We start from the raw sequence: 23,335 nt of genomic DNA on the forward strand, positions 1-23,335 counted from the left end.
TCCGGTTGAACGTAACCAGAAAGAACTCATTAAAGAGGCGAATGTTCCTGTTTATCTCCATGACCTTCTGTCTTCCTGAAGATTGACTTTCTGCTTTGTTGTCTCCCCTTCTCTGTCTCTCATGCAGCAGACAAGACACCCTAAGTATTTCCAGGTATTTTGCCATCGGTTTTAGGAACATGGAAGCTTCTCTTAAGAATTATCCACATGGCAGCAATGCAAGCCTCATTCATTGTAGAAATTCTGATGTATTCATATATTTTCATTGATTTTTAAAAAATCCAGTTTCCTTGATGTTGATGTACCACCATTCAGAAGGCAATTTTTTTTGGGGGGTGGAGAGCATTGTGAGTTTATGGGAGCTTATTTTTCTCGTTTGCTGAATGATGTTTTCTTCCCTCCCCAAGATTAAGTGCTCAGAAAAAAAAAAAAATCTTTATCTATTTCACATTTTCTGTCATAAGAGAAAATATATTGTTCACTTCCATCATTAACCTATACAGTTTTGACTTTGGGGAACAAAGAGATTACATTGATAGTCTATTAAATTGTAATAGAAATAGCTATGTTCTCTTAGCAGCTTTTCCAACATTGCAGGAAAGGGAAAAGACTAGAGAGCTTGGCTGGAAAATATTTCTAGTCCTTTCCTGGCTGCCAGGCCTATCCTATTTACATCTTTCTTTCTTTCTTTTTTTTTTTTTTTTTTTAAGGGCCACACACATGGCATAAGGAAGTTCCCAGGCTAGGGGTTGAATCAGAGCTACAGCTGCCAGCCTATACCACAGCCACTCCAGATCTGAGCCACGTCCTCAACCTACACCACAGCTCATGCCAACTCTGGATCCTCAACCCACTGAGTGAGGCCAGGGATCGAACCCACATCCTCATGGATCCTAGTCAGATTCGTTAACCACTGAGCCATGACAGGAACTCCCTGCTTATATCTTCTAAAGCAACTTAAGATACCTCAAGATTGTTCAAAGTGCCAAGAGTGAAGATCTCACACATTGTAAATTAGTATTACCCAAAGTCGAATTGATACATAACTACTGTGCACATTTATGTAATTCCGGAAATTGTGTCTAGCAAGTACTTGTACAGTTGAGTTTGTTGAGACCTTCTTATACCTTTAGGAGAAAAATGTTTCCATAGAAAGGTTGACAGAGAAGAAAAATCACACTTAGAACTGTCAGTGACACTTTCAGAGGCATCCTGTCTCTTCCATCACCCAATCTCTGTGCATTTGGTTCTTGAAAAAAAAAAAAAAACACTGCAAAATGTAGTCTTATCAAAATGCATGGTAATTATAGAGAGGTTTAGGAAGCTCCTTTCTGATGGTAAGCGTGTGACCTCATTACAAATTTGTGACAAAGAGCTCTACCTACCTGTCATCTCAGATGAAGACCATTTATAGTCTTAACTGGACTGATGGGGGTCTCTGAGGTATTATTATTGTTGTTATTTTTGCTTTGTTTTTGTTAGCTGGAGATTTAAAAGACAGGACATACTGGTAAAATTAAGTATACTGAGGTGTGAAAATGTGCCAACCAGGCATTTATTATTTGTGTTTTATTGGTAACTCTGATTATGAAACCATAGGTTATATATTTTAGAGGGGCAAGGACCACATAGATCATCTCTGACTCTGTTTAATGTGATGGGGAAGCCAAGGCCCAGCAAGGTTAAGTGCCTTGTTCAAGGTCATACAACCATTACTGTCACGCCTCATCATCAGGTCTGTTCCTGAAAGGTGAATATGGACGGTGTGAGAGGCACATTAAACATTTGACAACACTCCTAAGCAGGAAATATTTCCTGATATTGAACATAAATTACTTCCTTCCTCTTGTTAGTTGTTTGGAAGAGATGGAAAACAGCTGGCGCCTGCGATTCCAGTTCTCATATAATTTCATTATTTCTCATTATTTAATTATCATTTCTCTTAATCTTCAAGAATGCCTTGCCTGCCAGGATTGTGTTTGTTGTTTCTGTGGTTTTGCTTCGAACTACAGCAGTACATTTCCAAAGAGTGCTTGATGTATAATTTCCAGGACCAGCTGCATAATCGTGGGTCCCTTGTTAACAAGTGGTTCAGAATTTCTAGGTGGTAGATTCCTGTCGTGGTGCAGTGGAAAAGAATCGGATTAGGAACCATAAGGTTGCGGGTTCAATCCCTGGCCTCGCTCAGTGGGTTAAGGATCTGGCATTGCCATGAGGTGTGATGTAGGTCACAGATGCGACTCAGATTTGGTGTGGCTGTGGCTGTGGTGTAGGCTGGCGGCTACAGCTCCGATTCGACCCCTAGACTGGGAACCTCCATATGCCTCGGGTGTGGCCATAAAAAAGCAAAAAATAAAATAAAATAAAATTTCTGGGTGGCAAAACAGAGCTATATTCCAAGGGCCCTGTGTACAGGTTGCACCCCCATGAAGCTGGCTTTCTGGTTCTCGGTGTTTGGTCTGAAACTTCAGAGATTAACATATCAAAATGTGGGCTTAAATATTTTGGTATACTATGGAGATAAACAAAAAAAATTCATACAAGAAGATAATTTTCTGTTATTTCTCTGTATATGAGTTTATGCTGGGTAATATCATTAAAAATTTCCCCACATTTCCTGAGGAGGAATGCTAGGATTGCAAGACTTAGAAATATGCCACATGTGTGTTCTGCTGGGAGTAGTAATGTCTAGATTCAGGAACCAAGTGACTCATTTGAGTCAAAAAACTGGTACTTGGGAGTTCCTGTTATGGCTCAGTGGAAATGAATCCGACTAGTATCCATGAGGTTTAATCCTTGGCCTTGCTTAGTGGGTCGGGGATCCAGCATTGCCATGAGCTATGGTGTTGGTCGCAGACTGCTGTGGCTATGGCGTCGGCCAACAGCTGTAGCTCCATTTGGACCCCTAGCCTGGCAACTCCCATATGCTTCAGGTGCAGGCAAAACAAACAAAAAAACAACAACAAAAACCCTCTGGTACTTGATATTCAGAATCCACTATATAATTTAGTTTGGGGCACTTAATTTGTAGGAGGATGTTTGACAATTACAAGGAGTTCCCTGGTGGCTCAGTGGGTTAAGGATCTGGCATTGTCACTGCTGTGGCACAGATCAGTGCTGTGGGGCGGATTCATTCCCTGGCTTAGAAACTTATGCATGCCATAGCCATAGCTCCCCTCTCCCTCACCGCCCCCCCCCCCACAAAAAGGAGACCATTTTCCAGAATCTTTGAATGGAAGCAGCTTGCATCAGCTAGCCTCTTCTACATTAAAACACATCACTTCAGTGGCACTGAGCATGTGTTTTACCAGGAGTGCTGAATTTCACCTGAGTGAGTGAGGTGCTCGTAATCCTTTTACACGTAACTGAGAATGTAATATTATCTGATTATATCATATACATATAATCTGTATGCTTTTTAGGCACATTAACTAGCCTCTCGTTACATCTGGTTTTTTGATGTGAATAATGATCAGTGTTTTTTTTAATTGTATTGAAATAATTATGTTGAAAAAATTATGTTGAAAGAAAATATGCTTTTAAGATAAACAATATTTGAAGCTTTACATAGAAAAAAGATGAACCTACTTAAAAAAAAAAATACTAGATAAAAATACTGCTCATGTGATCAGGTATACCTGAGTGCTAGTTTCTGCCTTTTGATGACTTTTTAGATATTTTATTTTCAGATATAAAAAGTTAGAGTTCTCTTCTATAACATAAGTATAGTAAAAATGCCATATCCCATGTTTTTTTACATAAATCTTTGTTGATACTAACCTTTAAAAATTATGTATTGCTTTATTAAAAACTTGACAAATAAATGTACATTTTTTATTTCTGTATGTTGGTATTAGATTTCTTTTTTCCTAATCTAGATCTGAGTATTTATGTGGGGCTGTCTTTTTTTCAGAGAAAAATAGAATTTTTGAACAATAATGCTGTTTGAATAGATAATTAACTTTTAAAAGATATGTATGTAGTAGAATAAGTTAAGAAAAGATTATTCTTTTAGAAACTACTTGGGCATTATGGAAGTTTCTCCTTTATAGTGCTAATATAAATTTTACCAGTAGTAAAAAGAATTCAAATTTTCATTGCCTTTTTTCTGTTCACACTCTTTTTAAGAGGTAGCCAACAGTGCCACCATCAGAACAGACAGGCTGATTTCTCATCATAAGTATTGGTTTTCTCAACAACAACAAAAATTCCTACCTTCAGAAACAGTTGAAAAACTGTATGTTTAAACAGATACATAAAACATACTGGAAGATACCAATGACACAGTGAAACTGCTTTTGATTTATTTTATGATCAAGTCAAAGTCATAAAATTATTCTTCAAAAAACATGTTACTAATTTGGGTACTTAAATTTTGCCAAGTCCTGCTCTCTAGGTAGCATTATATTGATTGATGCCAGAATATTATCTTCAATTTGTTTTGGAAAAAAAAAAAATCCCCAAGAAGAATAAGAAAACATGCAAACAATCAGACCATCTTGGCCTGATCACATCTTCTGTTTGGATAGCGGTTTTTTTCATTGTCCTTTCCTTTGTATGTAATTTTTTTTTTTTAATCATGGGATTTTACAGTAAACTGTCAAGTTACTTATAATTATGATGATTTCAGAATCTATATTAAAGCATAAAATGTTTCTTTCATGGTCTGATACTTACATGATATGGTATATTTATTTTTGAATGAAAAGAAACCTGGTCCCCATCTTCCTGTTGACATCAAACAGTCTTCTGATATGCTAATCCAGCGTCAGGGAGCGCACATAGACAGGCTTCTTTTGGACTCATTCCAAGTCTGAAAGAAAATTATGTGTATAAAGCTGATTTCCCCCATAGAAGGAAAACCGATGCTGACACAGTCTGTAATTACTAAGACTTAATATTGAAACATGAAATGGGAGGTTTTCACGGTTTTGGTAATAACCCACATTTGCTTTTTCATTACTTGGTCATCCAGTTGTTCCTTGATTTTTGCTACTGTTGTAACAGCCATTGAAATTGCTAATAAGTTCATTTCCATAGTATGTGTTACAGTAAAGATTAGCCTGAAGTTACTCACTTTTCCTAAAGATTTGTCCTTTGGTGTATTGAGTGCATATGAAACAGTAGCTGAAATCCTTTGCTGAGTATGAAGTTAGGGATGTCAGCAGATTTCCCTGTATTTTTCCTTTCAGCCTGCCCTCAGCTGGTCACAGGGGTGGAAACTGACAGAGCTAGTTCTCTTGGAATCATCTGGAGAACCATTTATTTCTCCATACTTATATCAAATCGGTTCAACTTTCAAATATGTCAAGCCACCAGATAAAGTGCATTAAAGAACATATTTACATGTCGATAGCTGTTAATAAACATATATCTTAAAAAGTTAAAATTGCAAATTTGTTTAAGGACAGTATTTTTTCACATTGGTCGTTTGTAAATTTTGCTAAGTAGGAAACCAATGACATTTTTGTTTTTGAAAGATAATTTTGTATTGACAATCTTTATAAATCTTATGAAGCTAAGAACTTTGCTCTTGAGCTCATTCAGTGTTCATTTTATGTGTATATTCTTCTAACAAATTCACTATAGAAAAATGGGCATGAGTATATACCTGTGGTCTTGAGCTGTTTTAGTTCCTGCCCCCTTAGGCATGATGGCCAACTCTCTCCAAACTCAGCTTTTTGCCCCCATCTTTCTGTAATGTTTTTCTTGCATGTTTGGTTTCATTTGTTCAAAGCAAAGTACAAGTTTGAATTGAAATATGCAATGGAAATATTCATAAAAACTTTTCACATAAATCCCTTTTATTTATTTAGTTTTTAATAATTTAAGTGATATTTTAAATCATCAAGGGTGGTTAAGTATTTAAAAGGAATTCTGTAGTGAAACCTTCTATCAAGAGAAGAATTGTCTTGGCATGAACATAACTACTTCCATGTCTCTAGACTTTTTTTATTCTGGCTTTTCTTAAAATAAAAGTTGACATCCTCCTTCTTCCCCCTCTAGGATAGGAAATTATTTTCTGTACATGTTAATTTTTTGAAATAGGTGGATATCACAAAGATGTAGCCTGCTGTATGTAGCCTGTACCAACTTTAGATACAACAGGGAGACATTTAAGCTATTATGTCAGGTAAAAATCTTGGAATTGTTTTGCTGTGGAAAAGGGTGTGGTTTCTTTTAAATCTGGTAATAGACATGAGTAGGTGGTTTTCTGACTTAGGGTTTTTGCTGGTCAGAGTCTAGTCTGAAGATAATTTTAGTTTTTTTAAAATCTCATCTTTAATTTTTTCAATAGCACTTTAAGAAACAGAAGAGGCTGATTCCTGAGAGAACTGTTTGGAAGTACTTTGTCCAGCTCTGCAGCGCCTTAGAGCACATGCATTCTCGGCGAGTCATGCACCGAGGTGAGCCAAATCCCGAGGAACTTCTAGGGTTGGTTTAAACGATGCAGGTTCCTAGGCAGCTTAAGAATACATGCCTTCTGGTCATCGCATAGTATCATGCCTTCCCAGGTAATTTATTTCCAAATTGTAATTTTACTAGAATGATAAGCCTTTAAGTAAAGCCATATGTGGTTTTAAATAAGAATTAGAATTAATTATTTTTCTGTTGGACTTTTTTTTTTTAGTTTTTTTTTTTTAACTGATTCTGTTAGTAAAGGGAAAAAATAGATGCAGGAGAGCAGTTGAATATGTATAAGGAAGAGAGGTTTTTTTTTTTTTTTAAATGTACAGTATACATCATAGGTACTTAGATTTTTAATTTTCTGCATCCACTCCTAACACGTTCTTGCTTATCAGTCAGATGGTTGGGCAGAATGGGGGAAGGTTACATCACTAAGGAATTGATTCCTTGATTTTGAGATGTGCACAGTTTCAATACAACTTATTTAAGCAATTAAAATTTCTGAGGTCATCTAAGTAAGTAATTATATGCATAATAGAGTTTTGATTTCTAGTTCAAGTAAGCATATCAATAAATTACTATTTGTAAGCTATTTTATTTAAGATTGATTTAAGACTGGCACACATTTATTTTGTGCTTTGAATTTCATAGACGTTTATTTGAAAACAGCAAACAAAATGCATTCTAAGTGAATATGAATAGCCATCCTCCTGCTCCGTCGATGATTATCTATCAGAGGACTGAGAACTCGGAGGTATTCGGATACATGAAAATTACTCAAAATAAGAGGACAGTTTCAAAATTTAGCCTGACTTTCGTTTTAAAGATGTATTTTAAATTCTACAGTTGAGAAGTGGTTTTCAATCCTTTGACTTTGCCTAACCTGACACCATGTTTCACCGGATGCCTTCATTTATTCACAGATATAAAGCCGGCTAATGTGTTCATCACGGCCACTGGGGTGGTCAAACTTGGAGATCTCGGCCTTGGCCGGTTTTTTAGCTCCAAAACCACAGCTGCACATTCGTTAGGTAAGAGATGGTTTCCTTCAATTATCTACCCACTACCTGCCCACCTTTCTTCCCCCACCCCCGTGGTTAAATGTATAAGGGATCTACCATTTATGTGCCAGCTCTTATAGTCTAAATAACACTTTTTAACATCATCAGATCTGAGCCGATACAGGTTTATCAGGTATAATGTGTCCATTCAGGACAGTCGGATACTTTGTTAATTTGACCTCAGGCAGGCGCTTAGTGAAAGACAGTGCTAATGAACCAATCTGGTTGTATTTCCAAGGATCTTTTCTTTTACATGGAGTAATATAGAGATAACATGAAGAACAAACCATATCTTGAAAGAGGACCTCACCTGACCATTAACAATTATTATGGTAGTTTGTAAATGTTTAATTTATTAAAGTAACATACACGGTTGTGATTACTGCAGAGGGGCAACATACATGATCTGTGGCTAATGGGGAAAATACTTCTCAATTAGAAAGTAGAAAGATATCTGTAAGTTATTCATTCTAGAGCTGGCAACATACCAGTTTCCTTCACACCCAAAAGAGAGCCGAATGTAGTTATTAGTACGACATTATATTAATGGAAAGGAGGTTGTCCAGCTTAGAAACAGTAGAAATAAGTTGGCTAGTGGTGCCGTATCTTTTTCATAATTTCATTGAAAACAAGTGATTTTTTTTTTTGGATAAAATTGTTTTTAAATGCAAAATAGTAAATTTCAAATGGCCCAATGAGGAGTAAATGAGTTGCACTAAATAACAAGTAGTGAGACCAGCGTCTGAGTTAGTTGACCAGACATTTTTAAAGTTTGTCTGGGTTTGTTCTAAGGTTCTGTGTGGCCTTGAACGTGTCATTTAACTCCTCTGTATCTACAACAGGATGTGATGCCTAAGTAGGCACCTCATCAATATTTACTGAATGGCAGAATATTGGATCTCAGATGAAGGAGTTGTGGAAAAATAACACTTTACCCTTCACGCAGAGTTTCACTTTTGTCAAGTACTTTGAGGAAGTAAAATTTCAACTGATGCCAAGTAATACTGTTTTTATTTTTTCTTTCACTCTACATTTATTCTTGCAGAGCATTACAGTTTTTTTTTTCCCAGATAAGAAAATTTGATGTGACATTCCATATGAAATGCTTAAATTGGCAAAGCACTGTAATAAAGTTTTATCTGGACTTTCCAACCCTCACAGTGCAAGTAGGAGAGTATTTCTGTGAAGAAAACATCAGAGTGCTCCAAGCCAGTGCCATTTATCATTAGCAACGATAACATGTTGTCACTCTGTTATTCACCTGAACAGCATGTCCTGATAGCACCCTGTCATCAATCTACTTAAAATGCCAGGGCACAGTTACACACACCCACACACACCCACACACACACACACACACACACACACACACACCCTGCATGTACCCATGATCCTGCCCATGCATGTGTATTGTTTAAGTGCTGCTTTGCAAGCTGTCTCCCTGAGCATGCGTTAGTTAGTTGCCTGACCTTAATGATCCAGCATATTATGTGAAACCCAGATCTCACCAGTTTTGAAAATGGATTTCTTTAGCTTGCCTGCTACCACCTCTTACAGTATCTCTGAATGGGGTTTAAAAATATATACGCATCTCTAGATTTAGGTGATATGTTAGTTCAAATTATGTGATATAGAGAATAAAATTTTAGGAGATCTTATAATTCATTAAGAATTTCTGATGTCAGTTTTTATCTAAATCAGTTCATTTAGGGTCTCTTAGTTTTTTATATGTACACACACACACACACACACACAATAAATGAGGATGCCCCAAATTACCAAACATTCTGAAACACATGCTAAGGAAGTAGCAATGAGACTGTTTCTCCGATAAATGAATCAATAGAAAAATAATTTCCTTCACTCATGTTTTGTTTTCCATATTCTTAAAATAAGAAAGCTTTTTATTCCTGCCTGTCTTCTCTGCAAAGATTTTGATGATTTGAAACTGTAAGTTCACGAAGCAAAGTATGGTGAACGTCAAGAATTAAAGTTTGAACTCTAGCCCTCTTTGGACCCAATAAAAATCCTATGTAGAAGGATCAGGAAAAATTCTTTGCTAGCAAATAGTATGTATAAAATAACAAGGATAGAAATCTTAAGACAGGCTTTTCTTTGTTGACCGGTTGACCCTAATTTTTACTTTTAAAGAGGTACTGCTGTCCTGTGTTACCAAGGCGAGACAGAACGATGCTTGGCGAGAGTGGGGATGTTCCATAGGACCTTGATCAAGCCATTTATTAACTTCTCTGAGAAGGGGCACATATCCCTTTGTTGTCTTTCATTTGTCTGTCAACCTTATAAATGGTCAGATACTATAAAATGTGTTTTATGTATACATAAATATGTCTGTATCTTTAAAATTTATGATGAGAACACACCTCTCTCTTGAATCAAGGTTTTGGCTAGACTAGTTAAGAGGCTTTCAAATTTCTTGACATCGACCCCCCAGCAACACGGTGACCCCACGGGAGCACAGCCATGTATGTCTGAAGCAGAAGTTTCATGTAACAGTGTTTTCTGTTACAACTGCAGTTCATTCTGATGTCGTCTGTTCTGTTTTATTTTATGTTACTATAAATAATGTTATTTGCAACCCACTGAATTGATTTCACAACTCGTTAATGGGTTATAACCCGCAATTTGGAAAGCATTAGTCTGTGTTTGCAGTACCTTCGTGCTGTTCCATTTACTTGAAGACAGACTCCCCATTTCTCTAGCTACTGTCAGCCTTCTCCCGACTGGCTGGCTGGCCAGTTCAGTTGGTCAGACATAAACCAGTCATTTGCAGAGTTTCCTGTGCTGCTGGAGGCGGGCAGCAATGTGCACCAGAGACTATAGTTTCAGCTCCCCGAGGTCCTTACAGTTGTGTGTGAGCTCAGGGTGCAAAGTGTTCCTCTCCTGGAGTCCAGGAGACCAGGGCATGGGGGCACACGGCTGTGCGCCTGGAAAGCAGAGAGCCCCAGCGAAAGCAGGGAGCCCCAGCTGCTGCGTCTGGGTTCACTGTCCCACGTGTACTGTGTTTCATCACTGAATGCACCTTGTGCAGTTTTCCCCACTCTGTCTCTGTTTTTTGGCTTGTTGCTACTTGCTTCCATCTGGAGTTACGTTGTTGTGCTTTGCACATTGTGGAGGAGCTGATAGGAGCTGCCCCTGGTCCTGGACTTAACTGCTTTTGCTGCCCATGTCTCAGAAATAAACAGAAAGTGGGCCTATAGGATATTGAAGTCTTTCTTCAGTAACCATTCTGTCTACCCCCAACTTGGGCAGGTATTTCTAAAGGAGTAGCTTTTCTGGACTGAAAACTAAAACGCCGAGACCTGTGAAATAGGAACATGGCAATCAGGGTGTAATTTTTTTTCATTTCACCTTGGATTATTTCGAAATAATCCAAATATATGATTTTTAATGTCAAACTATCTTGGTTTCCTGTAATAATGACCCGGAGGAAACATCTGCTGCTATTAAATGTCAGCAGCATCAGCAGCAGCGAATATGTGTGTAGCATTTTATTATTTGCAAGCAGTTTTAAAGCAAGTTTTCTCCGCTTTCTTGTTCCGCAGTGTCATGCAGTGGGTCGAGTGGGGCTTGTTGTTCATTCTATTGAATACTGAACCTGACGCCCACTCCCACACCATCCCTAGAATTCCTGATCTTTATCCTAGTCTCATTTTTTCTTTTTTCCCAGCATATTCATCTTTGAATATGCTAGTAAATCCTTATCAGGCTTAGTGCTTTCTGTCTCTCTCCCCCAGCTGTGTATAAGCTTCATGAGGACTGAGATCTCCGTGGTTTAGGTTCCCTGATGTGTCTCACATGCCTAGGAGAGGGCATTGCACAAAACAGATGCTCAGCACATACTGATGAAACAAATGGGCTTGGAGAGAGGCCACACATCAAAGGACGGAGTTAACAAAATGCACCAGTTAGGATAGGTTACGTTATGCTGCAGGAAGAAACAGGAGCAGCAGCTCAGTCACTTGGCACCGAAGCAGACTATCCCTCTGGTCCCCCGGAGCCACTGTGGGCCCATGGGGGGGTCCGAGGCAGCTGCCTTCCCTCCACGTGGTCACTTGGTACTTGGCGCAGCTTCCGTCCTGTGTGATCCGCATATCTGCATGTGCTGTCGTGACCTCCTGAGGGCAGGATCATGAAGCATCCCTCACTGGCTCTTGGTTCAGCGTCTCTGCTCCAGCGTAACACAAATTACCCCACTTACTTTATTGGCTGAAACAGATCTCGTGGCCGTGCCTCCCTTAAGGGAGTGGATAGACTAATTCTCCCACGTGTCCACAAAGAGGAGAACCAGAAATAGGAAGCCTGAGTGAGCGTTGTGAAGAAAATTGCTAATTACCTTTTTGTGTGGTGTGTGTGATAGTTGGTACTCTTTCTCTCTTAATTCCGTGATGTATTTGGAGCTGTTGCACCCAAAGGGTCATTAGCTCCCTTGATGGCGCTGTGGTGCCATGAAGGCAGCGGCAGCCGTGGTAGCCTCGGGAATGTCCAGCTTTCTAAACTGGGAAATCCTGAGCGGAGAGATTATTCTTAAAGCCAGAAGGATTCATGGGGTGTGCTGGCATATTGATCCCTGGCGATTTTTCTCTTGATCAGTAACTGGTAGCTTTCCCTCCTGGACGTACTTGAGATAGGGGCCTTATTTTTGGCCAATTTAAAACATTTATACAAAAAATTATTCCTTGCCAAACTGCAAACAGCAACTGTGGACTCAGTGCCACATAGCACAGGAATTGCTTTCTTTTCTGCGTCTCTAATTCAAGTCTTTAAAGTGGTTATTTATGATGACCTGGTTTAGAGTTCCTATCAGCGAGTAAATGACCAAAGCCCATCATTTTTATTCTTTATTCTTATTATAGTAAATGTATTGGCTTCTCCCTCAACTCTGCCCCCCAAAAGAACCCTTCAAAGAAGTATGTCATCCCTCCCCCGACTATCCAGTGACCTCTTAGAGGTTGAGAGGTGTTAAACCACACGCTTTCGCCTGTTACCCCCACGCCTGGCCTCGTCCTTGGCGGCTCAGCACGTGGAGTTGGACAGTCCACTCCCCCATGGTATGCAAATCACTAGCGCTTTTCTATCGCTTTCCTATTGCCTTAACAAATTCCCACAAATTTAATAGCTTGAAAACAACCTAAATGTATTATTTATGCAGTTTTGTAGGTTGGAATTCCACCCTGGCTCTCCAGGCTAAAATCAAAGCATCTGCAGAGTTGCACTTTTTTTCTGGAACTTGGAGGGGAGACATGCAGGTTGTTGGCAGAGTCCAAGTCTGTGGTTGTAGGACCGAGGCCCCCGTTTCCCTCCTGTGTCAACCTCAGGAGCTTCTCCCCTTCTAGAAGCCGCCCTCATCCACTTGGCTTCTGCCTCCTCCATCTTCATGGCCAGCAGTGGCAGGAGGGGACCCTTTCATACTTCCAGTCTCTCCTGCCCCTACCGTCACATCTGTCACAGACCACCCAGCGTCATCTCCCTACTTTAAGGTCTGTAGACTACATCTGCAGAGTCCCTTCTGGCAGGTGGCAGCGCACACATGGTGTAGCACCAGGGGGCAGAGAGTGAAAGGACCAAACTTCCGCCTGCCTCAGCATTGCCGTCCAGCTGGGGCGGCTTTGGTGTCCTCCTCCAAAGCCTGGTAAGGTGACATGGTTTAAAAATCAGAGGTTTTATTGGAAGTTTGTATTATTGAAATTAAGCACTTTTCTTTTTTAGGTTGATGTTTTGATATTAAAATATCACGTTTTTATGATCGATCTTTGTAGGTGATAGGCATTTATTTTTCAAGGGAGAAAATACCATGCTTGTCATAATTTAAGTTTTGCAAGCAAGTCCTTTTCTATCATTACTGTTAGTTTATTAACAGTTCTACTTAAAAAAATTATTTACAAGACTCATTTAATCCTCAAGGGTGTCTCTCCTTAGTACCAGTCCTACTTCTGAGCAGCTTGCTCCATCATGGACTGGAATATAGGAGGAGATAAAAGGTAATTTTAACAGAACATAATTAGAAGAATTGAACTGCCATAAAATGTAACCACACTGTATACTCCAAAGGTTTATATGTAAGTGATTAGGGCAGTTATATGTTTGCTCTCCAAGCAAATCTTTTTGTACCAAAGTTGCATTTCTTGTATACAATGAAGTGCTTCCTGTCTGACTGCTTGTTCTAGTAAAAAGAAGGGAAAAAAAAAAGTTCACTTAATTGTGTTCTGGTACGGTATTTTACTTGCTCTCATAACATCTCCCAAAAGAGCCAAGTTGGAGAATTTTTTTTTTTTTTTGCATGTACATGAATTTAGTTCTTATATATGCTTGTTGTACATTCTGAGAATGAATAGATTTTTACAAAGAGCTGGAGTGCGCTGATACTGATCCTTGTGCTGGACACATATCTGAAACCCCTCAGGGGGAGTCGTGTTGTTGTTGTTTTCGTTATAAGATTGTTTGAACGCCTTTTTCCCTTATAACGAGACAACGGGTCTCTGATTTTGAGATGCTGCCAGCAGAGTAAATGCACGGCCATCGTTCAGCCAGCATCAGAGTTTTCACACTGGGGTCTCTTGAGTATACCATTCATGTTCCCCACACTATTTCCAAGTGTGACACAGCCTCTGATTGCAACTTGGGAAATTAGTGTTCCTGAACCAGACGTTAAAGCAGTTTCATTTTTGGTGCCAGTGCCACCTGTGGTCACACACTTGTTTTTCCCACACCTCCCCTAGCACCTGGGTTTTTCTCCGGCTTGCACCCCTTCTAGTTCATCATTGTGTGGAGCCGTAAAGGCAGCATATGTTTGGTCGGTATTAAAGGCTCCTTTGACTGATCTATTTTTAACGTTCCTTTCTTGACTTAAATAATCGTGCTGGGAAGAAGCTATTATCTAAATGTAAACTGTGCATGTTTAACCTCTCATCTACTCTTAACGAGTGTTTATTTGAAACGGACTTGCTGCAGAATAGGATAATTTTTGCGTATCGTCCATTGACCCTTGACCCTTACGGCTGGCCTTTCATATGTACATGCTGAGATGTTTAGAAGCGTTCTCTGCTTCTTAAATTGGAAAGATAGTTTTTTTTTTTTTTTTTTCCCAGTTATATTTCACAGTGGTCGCTTTGAATGAAACAGCTGTTTAAATGCAAGGGACAGAACCACTTGGCTTGACTTCTAGGTCCACACCGTACTAGTTTTGTGATCCTTGGCAAATTACCTGACATCCTCGTGCCTCCTCTCCGCAAAAAGATAATAGTAGTAACATCTCACGAAACTACCTCGTTATAGTCCCCGTCTTACCTGCCGGTGAGCCCCAGCAGGACAGGGAGGTACACTGTTGATTTCTGTCTCCCCAGCACCTACAACAGTGTAGGAGGCTTGATGAACACTGTTAAAAGCTCACCAAGAGAATGCATGAGCAGGGTAACAATAATAACAAAAAAAAAAAATGTTCTGGGTTTTTAAATGTTACCAGTTACACCTGACAGGTGAAAATTTTATTTAATGACTATCTTTCATAGAAGAAATACTGATCTACCCTCAGCCACTCTGTACTGACCTCAGATTATATGCTTTACAATTAAGTAAATCTGGCCTCTCTCCGTGAGGTCTGCCAGCATCAGTGCTGGGCTGACTTAAGAGTGTGAAGACTAAGAATGAAAATTAATTCCTATTTCCTGAAGTTGTGTGTGTGTGTGTATTTTAGATCAAATTAAGGTTTACGTGACTTGTGTCCTCCTTTCTGTCTTCCCACAAGGGAGCGTTCAAGGCTTTCTTTCTGCAGTTTGTTCTGAGAGAAAGAAGCAACATTCTAAACAGAATTTGCTCATTTGTACCCTCTGACTTAAAACATTTCATTCAGCTGTCCTAGGCAATAGCTGAAAACAGGAATGTATTCCTTTTTTTTTTTTTTTTTTCCATTTCATTTTCCATATGGGCAGTTGTAGGGTGTTTATGAGTGCTGTCAAATTTTAGAGCAAAGGGAGCTCAGAAACGACCTCATCTTCCTCCTCACTGCATCTTACAGGTGAGGAAAATGAGTAAAAAGAGAAGTGAAGGGGTCCTCGCCAGTCAGTGGCAGAGATAAGATGTGAAACAGATTTCCGGACCCTTGACTGATTTTGCCTTAACTCCCTAACTTAAAAAACAAAACCCAAATAATCAACCCAATCGAAACATATAAAAAGATGCTGCAGGGTTCTATTATATTTTTTTTTCCTTCAAGTCTTTTTAGAAATTGCCGTGCTAAGTGTTTAGCAAAACTATTGAAAAAATTCTGTAGGTGACTTACTCTGATAAAATGATAGTCATTGATTAATTTAGTCATATATTCTGTAACAGCACAGTAACAGAATTTTTGGCTCCCTTAAACATGTTTTAGCACTTGCAAAAATCAGTCTTCATTTTTTGTTCAGGAGAAGTTGTAGAATGTATGTTAACAGAGTATTTCCCATGTAAAGCTTTTCTCGTATAGTTAGAATAAGTCAATTAAAGTAATGACAATTCTTATGTTTGAATGACTGTCCTATTATATTTTGAAGAAAGGTCGGAGAGTACTGTCAGTTGTTAACAGTTTTCCTCTAGTATCAGCCCTTTTGTTTTTTATATCATCATCCACTTCTTACTTTTACCACACCTGGAGGTTGAGATGACATAAGTATCTGCTGTAATAAAATATATGCCCATTTAACCTACAGCCACAAATTCTTGAAAGGTGAGTGGACCCATACATCCTGCAGCCCGAAGCCCCTGAGTGCCCAGGAATTGATGCTCATCTTAATGTCTAATCACGTCACTCCACAGCTCCTCCTCTCCTGGTAGAGCTGTTTGGAAGCCACACCATTCTTGAGGCAGCAGCGGGCATAGACACAGCTGTCAGGAGTTTCAGAGACCCGTTTTTAGGACGTAATTATGTATTCACCAAATTGGAACCCGGGAAAACATAGCGCTGCACTGAAACACATTCCACACTTTGCTGAGCATTTGAACTCTGCGGGGAAGAGGGGTGAAGCTGGGTCCTTTCTGGGCAGGGGTGTTTTCTGGGCAGGGGCCCAATGCTCAGTGGCAGCCAAGACGAGGCCTCCTGCGGGGAGCAGGTTGGGGGTGGCGGGGACCTCCCCCAGACCCCGGGCTCAGCCCTTAACTGTGAGTTGATCCGACCAGTAAGCGTAGGGCAGGAGGCACGGCTCTCCTTTCCTACCCAACACTCTTGGGGACACATGTGGGTCAGCGAGGTGAGTAGCATACCCAGATTTACATTTTAATATCTATCCAAGATGTATGTCATTCTCCTATTAAAACACGCGTGTTTAGTATAAAGACGTTCGTCATGCCCATTAGGAAGGGGAGTCAGTGTGCGTTTAAAGCACTGGTGTTCAGTGGGTGTGGAACTTTGGGCCGTGACCTCCAGCAGCTCCCAGAAGAGGCTGTGGTGTGTTGAGCCTTCCCAGGGAAGTGAGTTTGGTGAGCTCCCCACCCCCCCTTTCTCAGGCCCCTGGCGTGCCGGCCGGCCGTGGGGTCGCTCTGTGTGGCCGTGAAGGTGTGCTGCCGGGGCTAATCTCTGTAAAATGCCAGGCATTTGTTCTTCTGTTTCTCTATCATCAATCTTTCACACTCACATCAAACCCCTAATGCATCAGCAGGCTTCCCAGAGCTCCTGGTTCACATTACCTTTGCTTTGGTAAACCCTGAACCTTCAAGCCTCAGTGTTTTCTGTTGCCCCCTGTGGATGCCGTGCAGCCTCTGTCTGCACATCCGTCACTGCCAGTCACTGGCTTTATGTCCTGAAAGCAGGAGCCTGTGCAGCCCGTCGATTATTCCAGCTCTACCTGCCACCCTCCCTGGAGCGGAGCGCGCGTTAAATATTCCCAGTAATCGGCGTCGCTGGTGAAAAGCGCGCGTGAAAGGGGTCGGGACTCCCAGAGCTGGAGAGCGCGTGTTTCTTTGACTCCGCAACGATCCAGATTCTCCAAACCCATAGCTCTCTCTGAAAGTTTTTGGGGCTTTTCTCACCCTGACAGAAATTGGCAAATTTGCTTGTTTGTCTTCAAAGGAATTGCTGCAATTAAATTCTTTCTTTCTTAAAGTCTGTCTCATTAACACCATATCCAAAGACTTCATACTTTATTTAAATTTCTTTCATCTTCCCGTTTGCATCCTCTCTCTTCACTGCTTCCCTTTCATAAACACCTCCCTTTCATCCGTTCTGGTCAGGACCATCCTTTATGAGGAAAAAAGGTACTCCAGTATAGCTAGGATTTCTGGTGGATAGATGCTTCATGTTTTCACCCTTTTGGCCTGGTACAGTTCACACCACTCACAGCTGTTAGGATATAACGTCATTCTTTTGGAAGGTCGACTCCTGCCTTTGAGGGTGATGCTTTGCTTGTTGGTGGACCTCTTCTTGGTGCCTCGGACTAAACATGCCTGTTCAGCATCCTGAGTTACGCCATCTTTAAGATGTACCATAAACACCCCGGGAGTTCTTGAAAATTAATAGAAAAAGGAGAATGTGTGTTTCTCTCTGAGTGCCAGCACAGTTTAGGCAACAGCTGCCTCGAACAAATAAACTTTCTGAATATTGCTGTCAAACTTTGATTTTTTTTTTTTTTAACTTAGCAAAACTTGAGGCCCACAGTGGTGAAATAATACCCCTGAAGTTTGAAAGTGAAGATACTCACTTTGAAAGTCACTTAAATGTTTTTACCCTACAAAATATAATGTCTATGTCTTATTTTAAGATACTTAATAAATATTAATTTATTAGCCTCTCTTATGTTAGCATTTTCTAAGATGGTCCTAAAGAAAAGAAAAACATAGTCACATATCAAGACAAGCAAAACCAAAATATATATCCAGTGTCTCGTCTCTATAAAGGTCTCAGTAGTAATAGTCTCAGACATTTTTCAGAGATGTCCGTGATCTTTCACACATGTTATCATAAAACCCTTTGATGTCCAAAATACTCTTTTATTCTCAAGTGGGAGTAAGTAAGGTACTAAAGGTTAATGATTTACATCATTTGTAATTTTAATAGTCATAGATGTTCTGAGGGATAGTCCTGTAAAAGTTCATACATTTGATTTATTTATATACATTTTACTCAATTGTTACACCTTACAGTTTCTTTTAAAATAAATTATTACATTATCGTGCTTAATTCTTTGGGATATGCAAGCCATGTTGAAATGAATTATGAAACCAGTGTGAGCCACTTAGAATTTCTTGTTAGAATTCCTTCTTTTTTCCCCATCAGTTATGCTCCCTAGATTCTCCCTACATTGATCAAGAGGAAAGCATGTTTAAGCCACCACACCCTTTGTAATGTGGGATAGATGCAAGTGTGCAGTTGAGGAGTCAGGAAGAAAGAAGCATTTAAAAGTTTTCGGTATTAACCCAAAACAAATTTTCTGATCCTAATGAATTATTTTTAATGACATTTTTCAATCTAGAATTTTGTATGTAAGTTCTTCTCACAGCTGCCTCTGCCTTTTTATACTCCTCTTGTTTTGTTTGGTTTGTTTTTGCAGTGGGTACACCTTATTACATGTCTCCTGAGAGAATACACGAAAATGGGTACAACTTCAAATCTGACATCTGGTCCCTTGGCTGTCTACTGTATGAGGTAGGTGATGCTGATAAATATCATCTATTGAAGTAATTGTATGTACTGGAATATATTTCCCCATCCTTAGAGTATACACTTATTATGCACTTATTTTTTTTTCTGGATTGTGTTTAAGAATTGGCTTTTTAATTATGAAGAGTGAATTCATTGACTTCGTAATTGTTTTTATAGTGCAATTTAGTGTCTATATGTTTCTACACATTTATTTCCTCTATATATTTTTCATTGTTTTCTTTTGTTGGGAGTTTGGTTTTTTTAAATGTGTTTTATGTTAATGTATTCATAATATTATTTATAAAAATATATACATGAATATTTATTTAAAAAAACCTTGCCCATGCAGAGCAGAAGAGGTATAATGGAATGGACTTAAAATATGAAAGCAGAGGAATATATTGGTCAATTTTTTTTTTTTCACTTTTATGTACAGCAGTTCAGCTTTAAGGATAGTTTACAGGCAGATAATTCTTCTAGGTTATCGCTTGGTTTAGTTTTGGTGAGGAACAATTTGTCTTGGTAAAGAAAGCCCTGTGAACTACTTCATCTCACCTGTTCTGCCGGTGATAATTTATTAAAGGCTGATAGAATTATGTAGGTAGGTCCTCTGGCAAATCTGGCACCGTGACCATTTGGATGCGTAGGAGACGGCACAGCACGAGCACATTTTGTACTCATGTTTGAGGAATGGTGTCAAAGAACACTCAAGTCAGTGACTTCGGTAATTTTATTCTTTAATCGAATGGTAATTTTCCTCGGAACGGAGGCTACCAGTCAAAGCTGTTAACTAAACGTTAGCCTACATCTAGGTAACTCTTTCAACAAACTAAAATGACGGAAAATAAATACATAGAATCGTTTTCATATTTTACTATGTACAAAGGAAATCTAAAGAGATAGAAACCAGTGCCTTTCATGCTATTTTGTGTCTCTTGTCTCCTGACTTGAAATATCTGATGAGATCATCTATTTTAATTGCTCCACCTTTATTTGGAAATGGAGCATCAGGGTTTTTTTTTTTTTTTTTAATGTGTATCATAATCTTTAATCATTATTTTACAGACTGCAGGTTCAACTTTCCTAAATTTAAGGAACCTGAGCTTGTTTATTTTGGTTTTCCTACTGAAGTAACTAATGACCACCTGAAAAAAAATATTTTTTAAATGTTCTTAAATAACATTGCTGCGATAATGTTTATTCAAAAGTTATGAGTTATATGACAAAATACGTTTGTATGTACGCATGTGCGATCAAAAGAGATTTATGTTCACTGTATTATATTCTGTTAATTTGGTACACTGTTGAACTGATTTGATACTAAGTTTAAAAGTCACTTTGTACATTTAAAAATATTTTATGCCAGTTTAGGTAACCTTAGACTCCTTCAGGCCAATACTCTAACATTATCAAAGCAGCATTTCCCCCTTAAACACTTAAAAGTGAACGGCAAATTGGTTTCTCCTATCGAGATTAAATTTAGCAATGAAAAAGAAAAAGTTCAGTCGAGAAAATAAGCATGTTTGGGAGAGTTTGCATAATTCTTTGAGGACTAGCAGACTCCCATGTAAAAACTGAAATAATTCTTCACATTCTGAATCCGCCTTTGAGAGGCAGCGTCCTGTTTTTGTGTATATTTAAAACGATGACCACAATAAAAATTAAGTCTTTGGACGTGCCTACAATCATGCATTTTATGTGTTGTGGATGATTTTGAGTTATGGTATTTAACATCTTAACACTAACATTAGGTTTCATCTCAGTGTATTTTCTAAGTTCCTGTGTGCGAGTCATTTGGAAGAGCTAGAATTTTTCTAAGGATTTAATTTACCTTTGTCTTGTATCTCCTTCCGGTTATGCTTTAATAGAACGTTAATAAAAATGCGCAGTAATTTAGCTTTAAAAAATGGGCCATAGCATCACATAGAGATTTTATATTATATCCCACTAAGAATTTACTAGTAACAATGAAGGAGTGGGAAGGCTTTTTTTTGAAAATGTATTTTTAAACTCAGAAAATTAGACTTTCAAATAGTCCTGAAACCTCAGGAAAAAAAAAAAAAAAACTAGCAGTACAGTTTTAATTGATATGCAACAAAGTAGACTTTACTAATTAAAATCAAGATGCTGTGCTTTTGCTACACGGACCTTTACATGGAAAAGTAGGTTTTACACATTTCCTTTATTGTTCACTGCAGCAATTGCATCCTTCCAGGGTTGTAGGTTGGTGGCTTACAGTTCAAAAAAAAAGAGAGCTGCCACCAGCCCTGAAGACAGACAGTGGGCTTTCGTCCCTCCGACACCCCCAGAATACTAATCAGGAAAGTCGGACCCTGGAGGTCAGGGAGCAAGTCAATCATTCTAGCGATCGTCTCAGTGTGGAGGATCAAATTAGCCTGAAAAATTCAGCTGCTGGGAGGAGAGGGCGAGCAGCTGTCAGGGGCGGCATCGAGATGCACTAATGAACCAGATGAATAGTGCAAAAGCTTGAAAATAAAAACAGGACAGTTGACATTTTTCATCTGTCAAAGCAGGAGATGCATGAAAATATACTATTCCTGTTTAACTCCTTAGGGGACATTCAGTTTTTTTTTTTTTTTTAACACTCTGCAGTATTGAGACAAAAGTCCTGTAATGAACTCCCAGCGTATGATAATGAATATACGTATGTTTACTTAGGGTTTCTGCAAACACGGAGAGACCAGAGTTTACACACACAGTCCATTTTTTAAGGTGGCATTGGAAAGGTTCTCTTTTATCATAGAGTGTCCTTGCATTGTAGCAAAAACCGTAATTATGCTTGTAGCGTCTCTTCTGAAATTCCCTCTCCGATGGGGTGTCTTAGAGGTTTGGGGACCATCATCACATTGTCTCTCCCTTCTGTCTCCGTGTGGAGCACCTCTCCCGAAGGTGGTTTGTGTCAGATGTAGCAAGGCTCGGGCCGGCTTCCCTGCCAGCCTCAGGTCCAGGCTGGGAAGGAGTTAAGCTCTGCCTGGAGCAGCCCAGACCGACGAGAGCCATTTTCAGCTTGTCCTGTCCCCGCTGACGCCCACTGAGTAGCACAGCACGGACCAGCGTGTTTCACACACACGCGGCCTGTCTGGGGAATGTACACATTGTCCTTCCAAAATCAAACTTATTAGCACATGTAGAAAAGGGTGACTGGCTCTGGGGCAGCCTCGCACTCCGTGTTGTATTCTCGCTGCCTCGGTTCAAAGATTTAGAAGGTCTGAACAGGAGGCGAACATTTTAAATTGAATTTTTAGTTTGTAACCTTGCTTCCACCATCCTTGCTGGCACTCTAAATGTCAAGCGAGAACCTTGTCTTCAGGTTAAATTCAATAATGTCTTTCTTAAAGTCGTTTATTCTTCTTTTTTTTTTTTTTTTTTTTTTTCTGCATAAAAATCTCATTTGGATGCCTCGAAGTAGCAGCTATGATTCTTAGGGCTTTCGAGTGTATTTAGTGTTTTCGAGATATTTCCCAAAGAAACGTAGTTTCAATTCATTGTGAACTACTCGAGGATCAGTTAGAACGTTCAGATTGAGAAGGCTTTTTTTTTTAATCTCAAAATAACCTTCCCCTACAGAAACTGTCATGCGATGTAAAATGCCGTGCATTCTGTTCCCTAAGCCATTGCTTAGATTATAATTCTGTTTTAGCTTCAGTTTCATTTTTGTCGTAATTCCACCGTTAACATGGCTGATTTGTACCACTGATGTCTGTTGCATCATGAGATATACTAGCTGCTTTAATGGCCTTATATTTGCAAAGCGTTTTAAGTTATTTTATGCTCTTTTCTTAATACTGTTTGATGTTCATATATGTGTGTGTATATATATATATATCAGTGAAGAATTATATGTATACTAACCATTTCTCCCTTTTAGGGAAGTTTAAATATTGAAAATAAGAACCAGAAATTGAAGTAATACTTTCTAAGACTTACTAAATAATTCTCTGAAAAGGATATTCATAAAAATCAGAATGCCTAGATAATGTCATTCAAAGTGTGTGACATTATTTTTCTACCCCAGCGTAGCATACTTGATGCAATCCCCTTTAAAAGTTAACGTGTAACTGTATCAGTCTCATTGGGAGCATTTTGCAGATGGCCGCTTTGCAGAGTCCCTTCTACGGTGACAAGATGAACTTATACTCGCTGTGTAAGAAGATAGAGCAGTGCGACTACCCGCCTCTGCCTTCCGATCACTATTCGGAGGAGGTAAGTCATTTCTCAG

At 39.2% G+C, this 23,335-nt stretch overlaps 1 protein-coding gene across 4 annotated transcripts in view; it reads left to right on the forward strand.

Annotated features, from left to right (window-relative positions):
* Nucleotides 1-23,335, forward strand: part of NEK7 (NIMA related kinase 7) — a 157,624-nt gene that overhangs the window by 104,626 nt on the left and 29,663 nt on the right. For all 4 annotated transcript variants that reach the window (XM_005667989.3, XM_021064489.1, XM_021064487.1 and 1 more), the window contains 4 exons: nt 6,299-6,407; nt 7,332-7,439; nt 19,004-19,098; nt 23,206-23,319. In XM_005667989.3, the coding sequence (XP_005668046.1) occupies nt 6,299-6,407; nt 7,332-7,439; nt 19,004-19,098; nt 23,206-23,319 (426 nt within the window). The remainder of the gene's footprint in view (nt 1-6,298; nt 6,408-7,331; nt 7,440-19,003; nt 19,099-23,205; nt 23,320-23,335) is intronic.

Source organism: Sus scrofa, chromosome 10 (assembly GCF_000003025.6).
Source record: "Sus scrofa isolate TJ Tabasco breed Duroc chromosome 10, Sscrofa11.1, whole genome shotgun sequence".
In the NCBI taxonomy this organism is placed as follows: domain Eukaryota; kingdom Metazoa; phylum Chordata; class Mammalia; order Artiodactyla; family Suidae; genus Sus; species Sus scrofa.